This window comes from Lepidochelys olivacea, assembly GCF_965140295.1.
Source record: "Lepidochelys olivacea isolate rLepOli2 genome assembly, chromosome: 24".
Classification (NCBI taxonomy): domain Eukaryota; kingdom Metazoa; phylum Chordata; order Testudines; family Cheloniidae; genus Lepidochelys; species Lepidochelys olivacea.
The window spans coordinates 7,259,562-7,277,852 of NC_140434.1; the positions used below are offsets into that span (position 1 = coordinate 7,259,562).

Here is an 18,291-nt window from a genome sequence, read left to right on the forward strand (position 1 = left end):
TATGTGGTCACCCTGGGCAAAAGTCCCTCCCTTCTCCGTGCCTCGGTCCGTCCCCCCTCCCGGGAGGGGATAATCACCCCACTTTGGGGGAGGGGATTGTTATTGCCTTTGAATTTCCAGCCCCTGGGGTGCAGGGGTCAGAGGGTGGCTAGGCGGAATGTGTGAATCGCAGCTGGCAATTGGGGGGCGGGAGTCCAGAGCGGCTGCTGCTCTGGGGGGGAGGGGGTCTCTCGGCTCGGCTCGGCTCGGCTCGGCTTTTCTCTTCCGTCCTTTTTCAGGCCAGGCGCTGGGAGCCTCTCGCCGGCAGCAACTTCGTGCGGGGAGGTAGGAGGCCGCGGGGGGCCAGGGGAGCCAAGCCCCCGGGCGCAGGGGAGGGAGCGCGGCCGGAGGCGGCGGGGGGAAGCGGGCTGGGGAGGCGGAGCGGCCGGGGATGCATGGGGAAGGAGGCGGAGAAGGGGCAGGAGGAGGCAGGGCTGGCCGGGCGGCCGCTGCTGCGATCCGCGCCCGGGGGGCTGCACCCGGGGACCGGCTGGAACTGACCAGCCAGGCAGCGAGGGCTACCGGGAGCCGGGGCAGCGGTCGGCGGGGTGAGCCGGCCCCGGTGCACCCACCCTTGGGGGCGAAAGGGGCTCCCATCCGGCAGCAAGAAAGTTACAGCCAGGTCCGGAGCGGCCGCTGGACCCCTCTGCCTGCATTGCACTGGGAGGTGGGCGCAGACCAGAAGTGGGGTGAGGGGCTTGCAAACCGCCCAGCGCCCCCGGATCACCAGTACTGGACTGGGGGCATCCGTAGACGCTGGAAAAGCGAGTTTTCTGCCTTGGAAAAGGAACCCAGCTGTTTGAGCCCAAGCAAAATATCTGGCGTTACCAGCTACTTAGTGGATTTCCCTCCCAAAATATTATAGCCGTCTCCCGTTTCTTTCTATCCTTCCATTCCCCCGTTTCTTTCTATCCTTCCATTCCCCCGTTTCTTTCTTTCTTTCTTTCTTTCTTTCTTTCTTTCTTTCTTTCTTTCTTTCTTTCTTTCTTTCTTTCTTTCTTTCTTTCTACTCTCCATACACCCCATCTATTTATCCCTATACAACCTCTCTCTCTCTCTATCTCATCTTCTTCCCCGCCCCCTTATTTCTCCAGGAGCATATTTCTTTCTCAAAACAAACCCGAGAGCCAAGGGGTTAAACGTCCAGTCTGCAGCCCCCTTGCCCCAACCCCTGGATGTGACTCGGGAGCTCTTCAGAAAGAAGGTAAGTGACGCCGGTTGATTATTCTCTGTAGATAAGTGGATTGCCATGGAAAAGCAGCTCTTCTCCATTCGGCCCCTGTCTGTTACTCACTGGAACTGGGTCAGTTGCACTGTAGTTTGAAACCTGTTGCCTGGGTGTGCTGCTGGCTAATTGTCATACACCTGTTGGGTTTTTGAGACTATCTTTTAGCTGCTACTCCCCAGAAAAATGCCAGAAAATTGTGTTGTGTGTGTGTGTGTTAAAATGGGTCTTGTTGTACCAACCTTGGTTGCAAATGAAGCTTTCATCTGCTCGTAATATTTCACCTTGCACTGATGTCTGTCTGAAAGAACCACCGGGTGGATTGTTGTAAAAGCAATGGGGTGGGGCGGGGGTTCATAATATTTCAGACACCAGATGCTTAACAAAAAGTCAATCTGACTTTTTAAAGTTCCCCTTTTTTCTGCCCATCGTGGGTGTGACATAGTTACCAGGATGTGTTTATTTGTGTGCACCGGGGTGTGTTGAAAGCAGTGGCTGGGAAGTGGCAATGAGAGCCGGGGCAATGCTTTAGCAAGCCACACACACAAAACAGCGCCCATCAAGTTTGTTTTAACTTTTATTTCTTGCAGAGACAAAGCTTTGCCCCATCCCTGCCTGGAAAACAGCTCAAAATAAATTGTTATGGAATGTGCAAGTGAAAAATTCTCCCCCCTCCCCAGCGGTTTTCTCCTTCCCAGTTGTGATTCTCACACTTGAAGGCTTTGGTCCTGATCCAAAGCCCCTGTCGAAGTCAATGGCCAGGCTGCCCCATTGATTTTGGGCCTCTCTGTGCAGTAGCAAACAGCAAAATGCTCCATTCTACTGTTTCACTTTGGCATCCAAAAATACTTCAGATTCTTTCATTTCAAAGGGCTCAGGGAAGGGGGCAGGGAGGGGGATGTTTACAAACAAGGATGGGTTACAGAGGGGAAGAGAAAGGTGCATGCAAAGCTCTGGCCTTTAGCCATTTCTGGGCCCAGCACAGATCCACCCTGAGGGTCCGGGTATTTACTGGGCTGCGTTTTCCTTTTTCTAAGATACTCCAGTGAGGAATCTGGGCAGTGGAAGCCACTGGCAGCTCTGCCGTTATCACTAAAGGGGCAAAGGATTGTGTTGAGAGAAATATAAAAGGACCCTGCATCGCATAAAGGAACCTAGAGAGTGCTGTTGGGTTTTTTTAACCCTGATCTATAGCCACTTTTGGCTGGCACTTCCCTCCCGTGATATATTCGAGAGTTAAAACCTATGACCTCTCTCCCATTTGGTCCTCGGTGCCAGCCTGGGTGGTCCTCGGTGCAAGCATGGGATTGGGTCTTTTCTCTGCGATAGATAGATCCATATTTTTATGGGACACATTGCTTCAACCTCAGCCCAATTTGGTGCCAACCCGTCGCACCCAGCCCAGGACTCTGTTCCCAAACAGACTAAAAACCACCTCTTGATGCGTATCACCCCATTGCAGCAGCTGCTGGGGTGACTGGAACCTCAGTCCTTCCAGGAGTACGTGTGCTGGACTCTGTTTTCATTCACACGGCACGGCTTAATCCCCGAGGGAAAACGTTAGCGGGCCGTAATCCTCTGGGAGGTGGCAAGCGGAACCCACCTGCTGTCAACTCCCAGCAAAATTCCCTTTATAGAGCCATGTGTCGAATAAAGGCCCAGATTGTTTCACTGCATTGCAGTGTGCTGATTGGGAAGCTCCCGTGTGGAGTGGAGTTGCTTGGTGGAAAAAAAATGACTTCACTATAAATGTGTTAGTGGGCTTTCTCTCCGGTGCATATGCACTGTGGTAGCAGCTCGAGCAAGGTGGAGTGTGGGCCACATCGGGACCTCCAGACACTTTTGAACAGACCCCCCAAAATCTTTTTATTTGCTTATTATGATCATTATTGTTGCTGGCTGTTTTTTTATTATTTTCTCTGGAGTCTGGACCTTGGCTATACCTTGACCAAGAAGTTTGGAACTTGACAAAAGAAAATAATTGACTACCCCTGGGATAGACTTTCTAGAGCTAGCTTTCACAGAATCATAGAGTTGGAAGGGACCTCAGGAGATCATCTTGTCCAACCCCCTGCTCAAAGCAGGACCAATCCTCAATTTTTGCCCCAGATCTGCAAATGGTCCCCTCAAGGATTGAACTCATACAACCCTGGGTTTAGCAGGCCAATGCTCAAACCACTGAGCTATCCTTCCCCCCATTTGGAAGAGGAGAGGAAGAGGAGAGTTTGTTTAATCATCAGATCAGGGACCGGGAGTCATGACACCTGGGTTCTTTTCCCCGTTCTTCCATTGTGTTACCTTGTTCAAGTCATTTGCCTGCTCTTCAGTATTGCCAATGACAAGTGTTTGAAAATGATGAGTCATCTCTCCACCCCCACTTGCGGGCAAAAAAAAAATAAATAAAATCCACCAGATTGGTTTAGAAATGATGAGATTTCTAAAGAAAAGAATAAATTTTGTGGGCTTCCTGTAAGGCCTCGGGATTCTGAGACTTTGATGTTCATGACTTGCAGCTTTTTTCATAACCATGAGGGCGAGTAATGTACTATAAAAAAAAACCCAAACAAACAGGAACCTGAGATTCTGATATATTCACATGACTCCAGCAGCTGGGTCTGCAAGAAAAGCATCAAATAGCTCAAGATTCTCAGTTAAATTAGGAGAGCTGACACTACAGGGTTTGTGCCTCTGTCTTCCTAAGGGGAGAATATTCCTTGCTTTTACAGGGGAGTTGTGAAATATAACTGGTTAGGGTCTCACGGGCTCCCATGGGAAGTTTGCCTGAGTGGGGAGTTCAGATCCTGGCTATCTGTGAAAGGTTTTGACCTCCTCCAATGAAAGGTGATCTATAAGAGCAAAGTATTATTTAACAAGGATATGGGGATATATTGTACGCTTAGAGGAGGTGTATATTTGAGTGGTAATACCAGCATTAACCCCTGCCCACGCATTAACCCTAAATCCTGCCCCCAAGCCCCCAAATCCTCGGTCCGAGTCAGTTTAGAACCAGCACGGAGTACTAGAGACTAAACCTCATATCTAGCCTGATCTCCTGTAATCTAAGGTCAGGAGCAGCCCCAGAAGCTTTGAGCGGTCCCCAAAATAATGTGCAGTGGCATTTGCTAATTGCGGCCTGGAACGGAACAAACTCTGTTTCTAGTGGAAGAGAATGGAAAGCCAAAGCTATTTCAGTGCCCTGCAATGTTCAGATTGCAATCCATGCCTGTGACAGGGCAGGGTGTGTGTGTGTGTGTTATGACTTTGCTGTAGTATAAAATCCCTCCTAATTGATGGTTCCATGCACCTGGATTATTCTGTGTATTCTGGAGCACCACCCTTTGTGCTGGGCACCATCCCAACACATAAGAGATGGTGCCCGAGACGTCATTAGATGAGCTGCAAGTAGCATTTCCCTGCCATATTTATCCCTTTGATTGGAGTAAGTGCGCAGCGAGCCTAAATGTCACGTTTAGACGCTTCCTTTTCACACCTCTATCCATGGGAATCAAAGAAAGTAGAGACAGAAGAACCATATGGGTTCATGGCCAGCACTGGATTTTTCCCTATGCACACTGGCGATGCTCTGGTAGCTTTCCCTTGCAGGAGCCGCCACCCCTGCTAACAAGCTGGCTTGTCTCTCTACAAAAGTGTACTCAGCCAGAGATAGTACAGCGGTACAAGCGTCCCCTCGTTATAGAAAGGGGCTTACAGGAAGGGGCAATAAACTATCTCAGCATCAGGCACTTTTATACCAGGACAACAGCTAGGTGTGAACCAGGCTTCAGAATGTTCAGTTGACCGCCCTCTTGAGAAGGGATAATAGACGACCGAGGGTACGTCTACACTGCAGAAAAAACCCTGTGGCAGCAAGTATCAGAGTATCAATTGTCTGGGGTTCACAGGGCTAAACATTGCAATGTTAAGTGTTCCCGCTCAGGCTGGAGTTGGGGCTCTGAAACCCAGAAAGGGGGGGATTGAGTTGACCCAGGCTCTGGGACTCGCTGACGTGGCTTTTGTTTTGCAGTGTGGATGTACCCTTAGGCCCTCATTCTGCAAACACTTAAAACAGAGCTGCTGGACTTTATGACCAAGAGAAATCATGCTGAAATCCAGTTTGTGAGGGAAAACCTGGAAAATTTGGTAGAAATGTTTCATGGGGGGGTAAAAATCCCCATTTCCCACTCAGCTCTGGTAGTGACGTTTCTGCCACGGATGCTGATTTGCACCAGTTTGCAGCATGTTCTGCTTGACCGGCCCTTGTCCCCCGGTGGATGGAAGCTGATTCGGTGGATGGAAGCTGATTCGTTACTTGGTACATCTAGTTACAGGTGCTTTCAGCAGCAGTGTGTGATCCTGGCTGTGGGCCTGCAGCTGCAATGACATCCATGCAGGCGGACTCCTGCACCCAGATCTGATTGCAGGATCGGGGTTGGCTGATCTCTGATTTAATGCAGATGGTGAGGTTGTTAATATGAAAGGCTAGATTCTCCCAAGAACGCAGGGCCAGATTTCCAGGGGATCAGCAGTGCACCCCTGATTGGGGCTAGATTCTCCAAAGCACTCAGCACCCAGCAGCTCCCATGGTGAGATTTTGCAAAGATGTTGGCAACCCGCCCCCCACGCTGAGCTCATCTGAAACTCTTGAGCTTTAGGAAGACGCAATCTGTTCTTGTGTTCCAAAACGTGAGCAGCGCTTGGACGCTGGTGTTGAGGAGCCTTGTAAAGCAGATGTGCAACCAAAGGAAGGCACGGACTTTTAATGGGACTGAACTAAGCGGAGCAGTTTGGCTCCAAGCGGGAGCGTTCTCCTGATGTTGGCTCTTCGTTTCCTCTTGTCTCCGTGTCTCTGCTTTATTTCCCAGCGATTTGCCTCCTTTTCCAGTGTATCTCCAAGAAAAGAGTACGTCATAGTATTAAGGAACATATGTGAGTGTAATGAATTGGAACAGGTCCGGGTCTCCAGGGAGGCGGTGTGGCAATCCGGAGGATCTGGGGCCTAGTCCTAGACCTGACACTTAACGTCTGCCCTTAGGCAGGTTATTCAGGCCCAGATCAATCGATGGAAGGGAAATCGGTGGCCGTCAAGAGCCGAAATCCCTTTGAAGAGCTGGGCCTTAGAGCCTGTGATACTTACGCTTGTCCTCAAGTCTATCCCCGTTGGGCTAAGCCTGTGTTTAAGCGCTTTGATAAATGGTACTCAGGTGTTTTGCTGAATCAGGGCCAAAGTAACTAGTGATTTGGGGGGCCCAACGTGAGACAGGCTACAGGATGCTGGAGAGGCCCAGTTCCTGTTGACTCTGATTGGTGTGGTGGGTGCTCAGTACCTTTGAGGCACTAAAAATCCAAGGCCCCCTCTGGAAATTTGGCTTTGAACTTCTGTGATGTGTTATCACCAGATGGGGAAAATGCCTCCCTGAGTCAATGGGGAGGAGTGGAGGATGGGCTATAAAGCTCAGGCTGCAAAACTGGGTTCCCTTAACCCCTCAAAGTCCCAGGGCGTTTGAGGTGTCAGTCCCGGGCTGCCTCTAGTCATTCCTGGTAGATGAAATGCCTCCTCCCTGGAATGGGCTGCCGATGTGCTAAGTGGCGGTCCTGCTACTTCGGACCCTGCTGTTTTACTGTCAGATGTTGCTGTGGTTTGAAAATCCCACAGAGGAGAAAGTCTCTTTTCAAAGACACTCAGGCCCCTTATATGTGATGGGACAGGCCAGGCAAAAAGAGCTGGGACTGGGTTTTGGTCCCAAGCTACACCCCCTTTTCATCAGTCTCCCATCCAATTGGTCAGTTCTATGCTGACCATAGTCTCGGCAGGGGGCCGATGGAGAGAGGAGGTGGAGCCGTAATACAAAGCACTCCGGCAGTCCTTAGCTGGTGTAAAGATCCTTAGGGGGCGTGTGGCTCAGAGCAGCCCTTAGGCTGCTCTAAGTTGTGGCATGGGTTGGCCCAGCCCTGAGTCAGACCGAAGATCAGGGGAGGAGGGAGATGGCTTAGAACCACTCTTCTTCCCCTCTTAGGGTCCCCTCGCTCTTTGCAAAGATCATGGATCTCCATTTTATTGTGATGACCTGGCTTTTGTTTAAGGACCGAACCACTGCTCTTGTCCAGATATTCGTTACTAGGGAATATGAAACAGCTTGTCCAGTGAGAAAGGGGCAGAAAAGCTATGATGCTGTGTGGGAAATGGCTACAGGCAAACAGTCCTGTTTTGAGCTGGCTAGTTATAATATGGGGTTTTCCTCTCCCTTTTTCTTTATTACTGTCAGGACTATTTGCCTGAAAATGGGGTTTTTGCTGTTCTCTGGGGCTCCCTTTCTCCCTCCTGACATCATGTTTCTCATTTCACCGTTGTAGTGTTGCCAGCTCTTGGCATTTTATCGTGATAGCTGGTGTTTCTTTCCATAAAGCCCCAGCTCCTGGAATCCTTTGACAGTACAAAAATCTCACCTTCAGTTTAAAAGAAAAAGAAGGTTTCTAGCCCTCACAGTGGCAGATAAAAGCTCGTGTCCGGAAGGCTCAAAACCCAGAAAGCAAATAAAAAGAACTCAAAATGCATTATTATTTTTAAATCTCGTTATTTTAAGCCCATCTGATGATTTTGGAGGGCCTGAAGAGTGATTTTAGGATGCTTGCAGTTGGCAGTCCTGTAGCTGGCTGCCACAGAAATGACTCTGATGTTATAACTTCAGGTAGGGAATTTATAGGCTTTGGAGCCAAATTCCTGAGTTCTCATGCAAAAGTTCTCAAATCCCTTAATAATAGAGATCAATAAAAGGAGTGAAGGCAGGATCTTTTCCATACAGAGTGTTCCTGAAAGTTTTTTCCACTAGGCATCAGCTGTCTTGGCATTCAGCATTCGTTTTATTCATTGTTTTTTGTGTGTTATTAAAATGGCTTGCTAGACAGTTAGCTCACAGCATCCAACTTTATCTGCAAATCACCTCCTGTTTTCTGTGTGAAAACATCTGTCTTAGCTTTCTGCTTTCCCCGGACACTTAATTCCTCTAGCATATTTTTTTCCCCTTTGCCCCCTCCCTTCCCCCACCTCCCTGCTGCAAACGACTGGTGGCTCGTATGAGGTTATCAGGAACTTTGTGCTCTTGAATCTGAACAAAACCGAGCAGGGCTGTTTCTTTAACAATGGGGGTTTGGATTCAGTTCATAACCCAGATCTGGGCCCCACCCAGAGAAACTCTTCCAAGCCCTGGTGTGTTTTGGAATCTGGATTTCATGGTTGGCTCTCTTACTATAACAAACCAAATGCAAAATCCCACATCTCAAATTTTGGGGCGTGTGAAATGCACGTTCAGATCGGGTTCCAAATTTTCCAGCTTTCTAGTTGAAAGAGGAAGCATCTGGTAGTTTAGATCGCCAATTTAGGGTTAGGGTGGGATTTTCAAAGGGTCTGGAATAGGAAATATTATTATAATCTCAAAAATTGTGTTCTATCCTAGAAAGGTTCCTATACCAGGCTCATCACCATGGCGCCTGGTCCCTTTGCAGTAGTGCAGTAAGAGATGGGGCTAGCATGTGTCACACTTTTTCTTTAATTTTTCTGTGGAACCAGAGACCCAAACACAATAAACTTGCCTTGACCTATGAGAACCAGAAAGTGAAACTGACTAAAAACATGAAGTGAAATTGACCAGTCTGGTTTTACAGTCAAAAGTGAGCAAAATATTAAATACCCCAATAGCATCAGGGATGAAAGCCGAACTGGACACAGATTGCTAAGTCCTGGCCTTTTGACTCCTGTTTATTCCTGTGGCGAGTGATGGCGCAAATAAGAAGCTCCCATTGTCATTCCTATACAGCCCCTTTATAATATCGTGTCCTCATATTTAACAAGTTCTGGTGAAAGTTTAGCAGCTGGCATTCCAGCACCGACCAGCTGACAAGTGCAGCTATGAGGGTTTCTCGTAGCTCGAAGGACAGTTCAGATTGTGGGGAGAGTCACTGTATGGTCTGAGAAGAGCGAGGTTCTCATCCCAGCTCTGACAAGGATTCCCTGAGTGAGTCACTGCAACGCCCTGCCTCAGTTTCCCCTTCTGTGCGATGGGGAGGATAATGCTGTCCTTGTTCACGGAGGCCTTTGGGAGGGTTAGTTAGTTCATGTCTGAAAAGTGCTGTAAGCGCTAAGCACTGAGAGCTAAGAAGTGGTTAAATAATGTGCTAGGGAGGACATAGGAGGAGAGGCAGGCAGGATACCTTTCTCTGCCTTGCCCTTAAATCCAGGGCCAGATCAGAGGGCCCATGGGCGACTCCTGTTGGGTGGTATCTGATGACGTAACAGGTGAAACATCACTTACAACGTGATCTGATTCCCAACTACCTTCACTTTTCCGATTGGCCTCAGCAGGCCCGCCCTCCGCTCCCCCAGCCCCTTACGGCATTAGCTCGGTGGAGGGGTGGCCGGGGACAGACATGATCATGGCTTCAAGCCCAGAGATCTGGTTCCAAAGTGATTAGCACTAATTGTGTTCCCCACAGACAAAAACCCGCTGCGAGAAGTCTCCGGGCTTCTTTCCGTCCTTTGCATAATCTCCTCTGAAACCTTGAGGAGGGATTGTCTCCCTCTTGATTCTTAGCTGAACTGGCAGGTTCATAGAGTCATAGACCTTAAGATCTGTAAGAGCCATTAGATCATCCCGTCAGACCCCCTGCTTAACTGTATCCTCAGCATTGCAGGCCCCTGGAGCTCTAGCCCTGGGGATTAGGTGCTGCCGGAACTAGGGGGCTCCCATCAGAGGAGTCTTTTAATGTCCCCTGGTTCCCAGACGTTGTGGTGGCTCAGCTATCTTGGAGATTAGGCCTGGTCGGCCTGAGTGGTGGTGACGGCTGCTGGATTGACGGTGCTGGAGAGCTCTGTGTCTTCAAAGGACAGGGGCTGCGTCCGTGTAGGCCTGATCTGCAGTGTGGCTCAGTCCTACCCCAGAGAGAACTGTCTCAGGAGGGGAGGCAATGAGCCCCTGAGCTCCCCATTCAGGCGTTGACCCCCCAGGCCCACTGGGATGGCAGTGCTCACTGCCGTGAGGAATCGATCTCACCATGCCATACTCTGATCCCATGGATATTTGCAAGGTTAGGCTAGGCTGAGAAGGAACGACGCGGGTAGGGATTACAGGCAGGCTGGGGAGATGCTTCCTGAGGCTAAACGCATTGTCCTCCTTCTCCACAGCAGCATCTGCTCAGGCGATGTGATAGACACGGGCCTTTGAAGTCCAAGGTTCTGGAGTGGATTGCGCCGGGCTTGGGAGTTCCTGGCAGAGGTCGGGCTGATCAGAGAGCTGGCAGGGTGAGCGGTGACTAATTTGCAATGCCAGGGAGTTAGTTCTGCCAGCCTTGGCACAATCATCAGTCAGTGAGGCCTGATTCTCAAGCAGTGTACAGGAAGGTCATGTGGCTTAGTGGACAGATCACTGGGGTCGGGTTCAGGACACTTCCGGTCTATTCCCTCTCACCAAGAGATGTGCCTTGGCTGAGCAGTTGTCCTGCTGCCTGGCCGTGGCTTGGTGAACCCTCCCACACCCTGGAGAGATGGTGCTATTTCTAATCGCCCGCTTGGTCACGACCGATTTGGGAAGCTAAAGGGGAATGCAGCGGGCGTGGCGTATTTAGATCCTACTTGGCCATCTGAGCGAGTGCCACATAACAAGGAGCTGGAGACATCCCAACTAGATAAAAATACCAGAGCGTGGATTAGGGGCTGGTTGGCCAACAGGGGACAGAGCCAAAATCTCACATCTAGCACAACCACCTTAAAGTTAAGAGAGCCTAACTTTCACTAAGGCCCACTGTTGAGGTATCAAGGGAGGCAGTGTGGCCTCGTGGATAGACATGTGGGTTCGATTTCCACCTCGGCCACCGGCCTGCTGGGTGACCATGGCTCTGTGCCTCAGTTTCCCCATCTGTAAAACGGGGATCATCATCGCCACCTCCCTGGTAAAGCGCTTTGAAATCTACCAATGGAAAGTGCTAATTAACAGCCAGGGACTAAGTGTAACTGTAATTCATGCCCACTTTAAGGCCCTCTTGCTCTGCCAGAGTGTTGTAAATGGGAATCAGGCTCTTGTCTTCATGACAGGAAGCTGTGGTTTATCTCAAGATAGGATCTTGGTATAAGATCCTAGTGGACAGGGCAGGAATGGTTTTATCCTGATGGAGCTAATCAGGCTCAATAATATACTCCCCATCTGGAGTTTACCTGGGCTAGCTACATGCAGGTAAAAACCCCTGAGCCCTGTCTCTGCTAGGATTGTACACTGAGACAGCTAGCTCTGTGTCATGAGTGTTTTAAAATATTCCCAGCCAAACTCCGGATGAGACATCGGAATTGCAACAATGTTTACAAACTGAAAACATTTTTGGTTTGTGTCGATTGAAAAATTTAATTTCAATTTGGGCCCTTTTTAACCTTTCTTTAGTATAAATTAAGTTACATTTCGAACCACCAAACCCCAAATTTGGGTTCCAAGAGCAGCAAAATGAGAGATTTTGAAACTTTTCCCCAAGTGTTTTTCATGTCAGGAAATTGGTGGAAATGGACCTTTTCCTGCAGACAGGTTCGGTTTTGGTGAATCAACATTTTTCAACAAAAAAATTGTTTTGTCTCAAAATTCCCAGCCAGCTCAATATAAAAACGCACCTTGTTTTTGCAGTGAAATGGCCAGAGGCCGAGGGGAGCTGGTCTGATTTTACCCGAGAGTAACTGACTGCAGAATCTAAGCCAGCGATGTGGAGTGTCAGCCCCACGTTTGGGGCGTGGATTTACATGGATGACTTTTTAAATAGGGAGTTGAATGCAAATAGAAATGTGACCATGGGGTTTATTTTTAAAAGCAACAAAAACATTTGTGGTTGTTATGGAAACAGTTGCACTCCCCCCTCCCCCTCCCCTCGTCATTTTGGGAACCTAAACATAACAGCACAAGACCCAGGAAGAGAAATTGTCTAATGGGGCTGGATTCTGAATTCCCTTGCACCCCTGGGTGCTAGAGATGGGAAGCCAAAGGACCATCGTCCTCCTACTTCTGAGAACCTGAACTCAGCGGGGTGCAACGGAGGAGGGGGGCAGGTCCCCCTCCTTGGCCCCTGACCACAGCCAGGTGGCATCCCAGCAAAGCCCCTTTGCTTAGCCACATAGGGGTGGCTGGGCCAAATTTATGTGGCATTGTGACCTCATGCACCAGGTTGCAACGCCACTCATTCAGATTTGGCCTGGCCCCGCCTCCACCATAATGGAGGGCCGGCTGAAGCAAACTTGTCCCCCCCACCACTTTTTCAGTCCTTCCAGAACCGCACCGCCCCCCCACCCCAAAAAAAAAACAGAGAGGAAGAACCACACGCAGGACAAAAAGCCAGTCTCTGCCCCAAGGAGCTTGCAATGGCTGGGGACAGCCAGCCGGGTGGGCGAGCACAGGGAAACGACGAGACGATTGTGGTCAGTGTGGCGGCCGGTGGGGATGGCACAGCAGCAGCCTGGCTAGTCTCGGGTGCTTTGGAGTCACCCTGGTTAAGTAGCGTTTTAAGAGGGTTTAGAAGCAGATAATTTTGTGGATGTTGACAGGGAGCTTCCCCGTCGGCGTGAGGAGCAGCAGGGGAGGAAGGACAAAGGGGCTCATTTGCCTGCGCATCACGTGGGCGAAAGAGGCTGGGATCGTGGGTCGACATCTCGAGGGCACGGGAGAGATGCTAGGGAGGGAGGGGCCAGGCCGGGAAGGGCCCTGAAAGTGAAGGCAAGTAGCCGACCTTTGATGCGATGGAGAAGAGGCAGCCAGTGGAGGGATGCAGAGTAGGGCCAAGCGACGGGCTAGGAAAACCGTCTTTGCAACAGCCTCGTGAATGGCTCTGAGCGAGGCCAGACTGTATCTGTCCGGGCCAGAGAGGAGAAGGTTGCAGCAATTGAGATGCAAGATAAGAGCCTGCCTGGTCTGGTCCTCGTCGGGGCAGGGACTGTCTCTTGCTCTGTTCATGCAGTGCTCAGCGCGAGGGGCATCTAGGTGCCACCATGCGACAACAGCCGACGGTTGTCTGCAGTGCCGGTCCCGGGATATGAGAGAGACGAGGTGGGTGAGGAGATATCTTTGTTTGGATCCAGCTTCTGATGGTGAAAGAGACAAACTCTCATCTTCTTCAACCCGAACGTTTCTCTCTCTCACCAACAGACGTTGGTCCAATGAAGCCGAGGTTCTCAACATTATTCTCTCTGAGGGTCCCCCAAGATACTATTAAAAACTCCACTGCTCATCTCTGCCACAACAACTGTACATAAAAGCCAGGGCCAGCATTAGGGGGTAGCAAGCAGGGCAATTGCCTGGGGCCCCATGTCTCCTCGGGCTCCGTGAAGTTAAGTTGCTCAATCTTCGGCTTCAGCCCTGGGTGGCGGCTTCAGCTTTCGGCCCTGGGCCCCAGCAAATCTAATCCTGGCCCTGCTTGGCGGCCCCCCTGACACCTGCTCGTGGCCCCCCAGGGGCCCCTGAACCCCTGGTTGAGAACCACTGCAATAAAGGATATTACCTCCCCCACCTTGTCTCTCTCAACCATCACTAGAGGGAGGAGTTGGTTCACCTGCAATCCAGGGCCTGACCCCACCCTCCCGCGCCCGAGTCCCGTGGGCGACAGTGGTGTTACACTAGTGCCGCTGAAATCAGGATGGGGCCCCGAGTCTGCATCCGGTGCTGAGGAATGCACAACCGCTCAGCCAGAGGACAGGCGCAGGGGGACAGGGCCCTGGACACAGTGCACCCGAGATCTAGTGGGGATCGGTTCTGATCTCCCTGACCCCGGGCGAAATCCAGCGGGACCCTATTGGCTTCAGTGGCGCAGCCATGTAAACAGAGCAGAGCTTATCAGGAAGTGCTCCAGGGACTGACTCGGAGACGTGCTCTTCCCGGATGGGTGCAGAGGGGGGTCATATGGAAGCGGGGGGGGGGGGGGCAGGTAGTCCCAGTGCCAGCCCATCTGGAGCTCCTCAGCCCAAGGTGATGGAAGATGATTTCAAGGCTGGGTGGTGAAACCTAACAGGAGGGATGGAAGGGGTTAAACTCCTAGTCCTGAGAACGCTGGAGTCTCCGGGGAAGTGATCAAAGCTTATAAATGCCGCCCAGGGAGCCATCTAAAGGAAGGATGGAATTAGCCTGCGTAAGGAGCAATGGCCCCAAGCGGAGGAAGGAACTGTTCAGGCTTTGCAGGGGGAATTCTTTATCAGGACAGTTGAACAGTGCGCAGCCATCCTCCCCCGCAGCCGGGGGACGGGGCCTCGGCCCTGCAGGGACGGGAACTCTGGGGGCGTGCAAGCTGCCGTCCTGCCTGGCGAGCGCCAGAGCCCCCCACTCTGCACGGGGGGGTGGGAATGGTGACATGGGGCGCAGAGCGTACAAGGCGGGGTGTCCACGCGCGCTGTGTCTCTGGGCTGGGTACGCAGCTCTGTGCATGGAAGCAGAAGTGGGTCTGCGTGTGCAGTGTGTGTGTGGGGGGGGTTGTGTATGTGGGGGGGGGTGCGCGCACCTCCGCCTGTGGACATCTCGGCTTGCTCTGGGCTGCTGGCTCCCGCTGTGCGGTGACCGACTTTGTCCCACTGGCTGCAGCGTGTTGCCAGCCGCCCAGATTCCTTCCACAAAACACACAGGCCAAGAAAGAAGCCTCCAGCCCGGGCTGACAGCGTCCTGCCTCGAGGGGCCAGGGCCAGGCTTTCCCCCAGGATCCTGACACAGCGGGGATTCTCCTGGCAATTGCTCTGGGTAGAACCAGGGGGCAAAGTCTCAGGGTTGTGCTGAACTTCGATCTAAGAGAAAGTCCTTATTTCAAAGGCTGGTGGGAGAGCCGAGCTTGTGTGTTGCACTGCCCGGTACCTCCCTGGATGGGACCATCTGGGAGAGCAGCAGCCCTGACTTTGGTTTGGACCTCCCCTCTGTATAACACGGTCCTGACGGGCCCTGGCTCTGGGGCAGGGGCTGGGTGGCTCAGTGGGTTGAGAAGGGGCTGCAGTGCCCATCTCCCTAGGTTACCTGTTCGACACCAGCCCAGAGCAGCAGTAGCCAGCAGGAGGGACAGTCAGGTGCCCTTGTTCTCGAACAGGTCGGGTGGGTCCAGTTCCCGGGGAGACGAATGCTGGTGAGGGTGGCTGTTAATTGCCCCCCAGTCTAGTGGCCTCAGTGGAAAGCCCGAGGGCTGAACTGGCCCATGGAGACTGCACACGAGACCTTAGCCCCTGGCCCCCCTTTCTGATGACCTTGTGGGACGTTGACAAGAGGCAACCGATCCACAAGCAGCTGTTCTTGAGCCGGGGTAGGGCAGAAGCTGATCCCGTCCCCAGGAGACCTGCCCGCCCCAGCCTGGGCTTGGATCCTCCGGAGGTGTCTCAATAAAGCCCATGTTTGAGATGGGATGAGCCCGTCCCATCCAGTCTGCCAGGGGGCCTGCACCCTGGAGTGACCCTTGTGGAAGATATTTCCCAGCTGCTGTTCAGTGTTCCTCAGGCGAGCCGTTCTGCCGTCTCAGAGATCTCACAGTCTGGAAGTCGTCCCTGGGATCTAGCCTGGTCTCCGCTTTATCCTGGTGATGCCTCTCCGCCCCTGAGGCATGGGTCACCGTACTCACTGATGGCAATTTAGGCGTGGAATTCCAAAGGAGATTAAGGGAGTCCGGTGCCTAACTCTCACTTCAGTAGGATTTGGGCATTGATTCCTATAGGTTCCTGTGAAAATCCCACGCTTTGTAAGCACCCGTCCCATTGAAACCCTCCCTCCACGAGGGGCAGCTGCACTGAGCGACCCCCGCTGTGCTAAGAGGCGTGACAATGGATAGACGCGTTCCCTCTGAGAATCACAGCCGCCACTGGCGGGGCACCAGTTCTTGGGATTTTACTGGGAGTCTCGCGAGATTTGTCGTTTTCCTCAAAGCCCCAGCTCCTGGAGTCAGGTGATGATGAGCTCTCAGCTTGTATTTCAATAAGAAAAGACATTTCCTAACCTGCACAGTTGGAGAGAAAAGCTGGAACATGTGACCCCCCCCAACAAAGGCTCTAAACCCAGAAAGGAAATAACAAGATCCCCGAGTTCATTATTTTGTTTCAATCTCGTGATTTTTTGAAGGCCTGTCTCCTGGTGTTTGAATGCTTGGGGGCTGGCAATGCTGCATCTGAGATGGCTGGGAACCTCACAACAATCCCATCCTCCTTCTCTGAAAGCACAGGCCTCTGCCACCTGAGCTAATGGAGAATCCTCACTGCAGTGTGGCGTCTAAGACACACAGCGAGCAGTTCCCAGTTCTTTCCAGCAGAGAGCCACATTTGCAATGATGCTTCTCCCATGCAGCTGGTTCTTTGATTATGAAATGTCCCTAAGGGATTCAGTGTTAGGTTTAAGAACAGAGCCACCCTTAAAACCAGAATTGCCTGGACGTGCCGTCAATATTTAAGGTGGAGGTAAAGGGTTTATGTAACAATTGACTTTTGTCTCTTACTATTTTTACGCAGGGAGGCAAGGACGCCTTAAAAAGACTCTCAGGACAGCCCAGATGCTGAGAAGAAGAGGAGGTCATTTGAAGAAGTAAAGCAAGGAGCTTCCACTTCAAAGGAAGGAACTGAGGCAGGATGGGATCTGTGCATGGAGGCTGGATCAGCAGGTAAGGAGGTATAGTCCCTGGGCTTCTCTGTAGGTTTAGATGTTGTGAAGTGGGAAAGAGAAAGACCTGGAATCCAATGCACAGGGACTTCAGTCAATCTGTGGAACTCACTGCTGCAGGCAGTAGAGCCAACCCCTGCTCAGTTTATTTATATGGCTTACTGTGTCCATAGGGGTCCAGCCACCGTCATCCCTCACTTTACAGCTAGAGGGACAGCACTTTGCTCAAGCACACCAAGTGAGTCAAGGGCAGAGCCAGAAATAATCTCTCTGAGCAACTCACAGTCTGCAATGCGTTTATCTCACAATCCCCCAGAGGCAGGGCGGTACTACTATCCCCACTGTACAGATGGGAAACTGCGGCACAGAGCAGCTAAGGGACTTGCCCAAGGTCACACAGAGAGGCTGTGTCAGAGCAGGCAGTCCAGCCCAGCCAACCCAAATCCCATGCTACTGTCCTAATCACTAGACCATCCCTCCTCCTGTGCTCTCTGCCTCCCAGCCCGTGTCCCATTCACTGGCCCATGCATGTAAGCCATGCGAGCTCAGGTAACATGGTTAATCAGATCTCAGGCTTCAGGGTGGCAAGTGACCACCTGCTGGGGTCAGGAGGGAATTCCCTCCTTCCTCACCACCCCACGTTCCACGCTGCACAGTCAGCCAGGTGCAGTGTGGAATGTTTTTTATTTCCTTTGTTTGGAGCATCAGGTCTCGGCCATTGCCGGAGGCAGGGATGCCAGACGTGACGAGCCGACAGTCTGATCTGCTGGGGCAACTCCTCTCTTCTCCCTCACCGCGCCCCAGCTCCTACTTCCTGGGCATTACTGGGTGGCCGTGGTCAGAAAAGTGACAACTGATGGCCCCTTCTTATCCAGACATTGGCGTGCGAGTGTGTGCACACGTGTGTGAGCACATGTAGAACCAGAGCTCCTTTAGTGACACAGATTAATATTTATCTTGCTAGCCCCCCAGAGCCATCTCAGCTCTGGGGAAGGGAGCTGGCCTCTGTCTGTTACCATTAGCCCAGCCCAGCTTCAGGATCAGGTGGGTTCAGTTCTGTCTCAGCCCCTCCAGGTCAGGGTTACGTGCGGGATGGCGCGTAAACCACACAGAACGTGGCGTGATTCTTACGAGCCTGGGGGAAGGTGTGGGGATGGTGGGTAGAAAGCCCGTCCTTTTACTTGTCAGCTGAGCCAGCCAGACCGAGGGTCTTTGAGACATGACAAATGTGGGTCCGCCCCCTGTTAAGGCCGTTCCCCCCCAAGAACAGAAAGATGCTCCCAGCTGGCTGGGTCTGCAAGGCAGGGATCCTAGGTGTTCACAGGGAATTTTACAACATTGATTGGACACACAAGCCTGCCGGGTGCTAAATGCCTCTGGTTCAGTCCTGGTCCCACGGAGCATAAT

The 18,291-nt window shown here is 51.7% G+C and overlaps 1 protein-coding gene across 3 annotated transcripts in view; it reads left to right on the forward strand.

Annotated features, from left to right (window-relative positions):
- The first annotated feature begins 246 nt into the window (after positions 1-246).
- Positions 247-18,291, forward strand: part of ADAMTSL4 (ADAMTS like 4) — a 59,996-nt gene continuing 41,951 nt past the window's right edge. Inside the window, exons 1-3 of one of the 3 annotated variants that reach the window (XM_084614118.1) lie at positions 247-324; positions 1,134-1,243; positions 16,737-16,885. In XM_084614118.1, coding sequence (XP_084470244.1) covers positions 16,854-16,885 — 32 coding nt within the window. In that variant the 5' untranslated portion in view covers positions 247-324; positions 1,134-1,243; positions 16,737-16,853. Of the gene's footprint in view, positions 325-462; positions 1,244-10,439; positions 10,557-16,736; positions 16,886-18,291 lie in introns of those variants that run through there. The other 2 variants (XM_084614120.1, XM_084614119.1) reach the window with 2 other exon arrangements.